A 3,780-nucleotide genomic window follows, 5' to 3' on the forward strand; every position below is an offset into this window, starting at 1 on the left:
GCAAAGAAATAGAACATAAAGATTAAAATTCAGCTCCAATCGATTTTAATTTGGGGAATCTGTTCCCAAGTATTCCCACGCTTAATAGACAGACGTGATCACATACAAATGTAAGCAATGGTTATGTTTTAATCAAACATTCTGTTTGCGTTTCTTGCGGTCAATTTGCAATCTACGCATTTGTAATTATGTTACCACGACCATCCACACAAGAAAACAAATCAGCCCGCGACTGAATAGTTGATGATCCCTGTACTAGAGTATCTTCCTCAGGATGTAAGTTAAGGTTAACGTGGATGGAAATCTGATACTGTTTATCTTAGCGTCTCTGGTCACCTGCCTGTGATGACGTCCAATATGCTCTTTGGAAATGGTCTCATGATAAAATGTGTGTAATTATTATATTACATTAAAATTTTAGTCAAAATACAGACTAAACATACATTTCTTGACAAATATATCAAACAGAAAAGCTCTACTAATATGCTATGACGATAGCCTGTAAGGATTGCATCAAAGATCCACCATGCCAACCCTTAAAATAAAAATGTTTTGTCTGAGATACAACTCACCAATGTTTTATTAGAATAAATACAAATATACATATTATATACACATACTAGTCTACTATGTACATACAATTTCACGTGGAAAAATAAGAACTGAAACAGAATGGATCAACGGCCATCATATTTACAGTGATAAGAATGATATCAAGCATCGTATGACAACCACTGAGGAGGTACAACTTTGACGTTGGGTTGAACCCTGAAGGATTTAGCGTCACTGTTTAAAAAAAAAATATTTCAACAAATAAAACATGTATTCACAGTTAACATAAAATGAACGTACGAATAGGCCTACATAATTTAACCAGGGGAAACCAAGGATATTTCCAGTACTTCTTCTCAGACTGAAAGTAGCATCTCATGGCCCGGAGGTCGTCTGGTGTTGCAGAATTCGTGATGAACCATGGTAGACTAAGTGCCAGTAGTGTAATGGAAGTCTGTGCAGTGACAGTCTGAGATGCCCTCAGATTGGGGAGATATGTTTCTCCTCTGACGCTGATGCAGGCGATAAAGATTCCTCGTCCTCAGACCTTGGGTAATCCATGTGACCGCTTGCGCACTTACAACCGTTGTGCGCGCTCCTCTGTGTGCCCTTGCCCTCCTTCTTGTGTTTCACCCTCCGGTTCTGGAACCAGATTTTCACCTGTTTCTCCGAGAGGTTCAGATAAGTTGCTATTTCAATTCTTCTGAGCCTGGAAAGATACATGTTGGAGGAGAACTCCCTCTCCAGTTCCAATAGTTGTGTGCTGGTGAAAGCCGTGCGCATTCTCTTGCCATTCTGGATGTGACTGCTCTCAGAGGCGCCTGATGGAGAGAGGACAACAATTTAGCCAACCATTATAGTTCTATTCCAAATTTCTAACACTGCAGTACATGTCTTATGCAATACATTGCATTGGTTTTACTGTGCGTAATTGGATATACTAAATAACTAACAGACATGATGTAGTGGTTCAATTCAAATGTGTCGCTATAATTTCAAAGGTTGGTTGTTATATTGCAGATACAGGTGGTCAGAGAGCACATAGTCTTACCTATGGAGAGACAGTGGTAACTCATGGGGTCTGTGACGCTGTACATGGGCTTGTAGACAGGCGTGCAGACTGGGCGTGCAGAAGGGTGCGCAAGTGGCGGAGACTGTTGGTGGTGTGATATCCTCTGACAATATTGGGGCTCCGCTCTCGGGAACTGACTCTTCAGCATCGAAATGCCGCTGCGGGGAGAGTGGAGGTGGGACGTGACGCAAAGCGGGCAGACGCAGAAAGTGCCGCTTTTCCTGGACGGGCACACTGGCGCGGTGACCGTCATCATGGTGGGCGAGTGCATACTGATGGGGAAGAGAAAGTCTTGCCGTGGATGCTCGTTAAGAGGTATGGGTCGCACCGTGTCCTTGATAATCAAAGAGTCGACATAAAATGACCTAGACATGGCTGCAGAACGATACGCGGTCAGTATTGATCCTTGCACAAGATGTTGGCCGTTTTGTCATCTGAAGCCCTCGGGATCTCGGAAGGTGCTTATGTTTGATAGTTAAACAAAAGGGACCCCGGAGAGGGCTGGCCCTAGCGTCACCCACGTGCGCACCCGGCTCAGTATGCTCTTCTGCAAAACCACGTGATGCCTCAGAGAACTTCCAATCAAAATTTCCACATTCGCTAATTTTACCACAAATGAAAAGCCATGTTAATAACAAGTCACACAAAAACATAATGTGATTGAGCAAAGTTAGTTAGCAAAGTAATATGTATCTAGTATCATCAGCTGCCTTGGTGACGCGTGGATGACCCTTTTCGTTACACTCCCAATAACATATGCTAACCATGTGTATGTGACCAATACAATTTGATTTGATTTGAATAGTGCGCTCTTCTGCAATGTTTCCCCAAAAATTGGCTGTAGGGCCTACACCTGTTCACGTTCGATTCAAAGGTGAACTTGACCGATAGGTACATCTATTCATATAAGTGTAGGTCTATAGATAAAACTTAATTACAAACATCTGAAATAGCCTATTGGAGTTGAAAAGCCCCAACCACCATATCAACCTCCATCATCATATCAATCGTCAGTCTCTAAATACAGCTCTCAGCAAACTGAGATACAAAAAAAAAAACGCATTATCATCTAGAATGTGAGCAGTTGCCTAAGGGCTAAGGGTGAAATTTCCAAACGAATTATAATTCTGGTACTGTATAACCACAGACTTGATCGTCCATAACACTGTAGCAGGTTATTCGTTTTGATACAACATTCCCATTATTGAGCAAATTATGCTTAGATATTTACTTTATAATTAACATAATTGTATTGCCCTATCCTTGTATATGGTGACAATAAGCGTACGTCTACTTTATATGTGAAAGTTTATTTGTGGTTGTAAATCTCGTGACTAAACGGACTAATAATTGCAGAGTAATCATACACTGCATGCGTCCTTTTGGTAAAGATTTCGGGTCCAACGTTTAAGAATTATGAATGCCTGCCGTCTGGGTGGTGCCTATATAACAGTGATTAGGATTCAATTAGAAAGTTTTTGTTATGGTGGGTTTATGCCGGGTAAACAGGCAGCTATTTCAGAAATATGTTAATCCCTTATCTTGTGACAATAATTATCGAGTTTGATCTCCAGGCGGGTGAGTCACCAGTGGGTTTAACTTCTACTTTCATCTGCGGACAAACGCCTCGAACCTCCAGACAGAGCGCGGGAAGGCGAGCCGCGCGCGCCCTTTGCGAGTTTTAATGGCGCAAACATTACAGGCGCAAACATCCATTTAGCCTTTTGATCAAACAAATGGTAAGTAGGCCTACAAGCTGCAATAGTTCAGTTTATGGATTAAAATACGGAGGTCAAACTGGACTGACTATAAACAGCACCACATTGGCTGCACATTTTCCAATTGAACTATGTCTCCAAGATCATACACTTATATTTTTGTGGGGTTTATGTCTGTTTTGCTCTACGTGTAAATTAGCTTTATAGGGAAGGGAACATGGTCAATTCGTTGTCTGTGTTTTTCTGCTAATTTGGGGGAGAAACCAGTGGGTGACCAGTGCTGATACGAATTGGCATCTTTAAACGAATTAGAATATGACTTTAAGATGGAATAAATGACAGAAAACAAACACGTCTGTCACGCAGACTGTAATTGCTATAATAAAGTGAACACAGCGTATGACACGAGAGGCGCTCTGGGTTGTTATGGTACGGAGA

General features: G+C 41.6%; 1 protein-coding gene across 1 annotated transcript; it reads right to left on the minus strand.

Annotated features, from left to right (window-relative positions):
- Positions 1-562: 562 nt before the first annotated feature.
- Positions 563-2,129, minus strand: gsx2 (GS homeobox 2). The gene is made up of 2 exons (XM_035736648.1): positions 1,604-2,129; positions 563-1,373 (listed from the first exon to the last, which is right to left on the minus strand). The coding sequence occupies exons 1-2, from the start codon at positions 1,995-1,997 to the stop codon at positions 1,033-1,035; spliced, it is 735 nt and encodes a 244-aa protein (XP_035592541.1). The 5' UTR covers positions 1,998-2,129; the 3' UTR covers positions 563-1,032.
- Positions 2,130-3,780: the final 1,651 nt, after the last annotated feature.

The sequence above is a fragment of the Oncorhynchus keta genome, chromosome 26, assembly GCF_023373465.1.
Source record: "Oncorhynchus keta strain PuntledgeMale-10-30-2019 chromosome 26, Oket_V2, whole genome shotgun sequence".
NCBI lineage: Eukaryota > Metazoa > Chordata > Actinopteri > Salmoniformes > Salmonidae > Oncorhynchus > Oncorhynchus keta.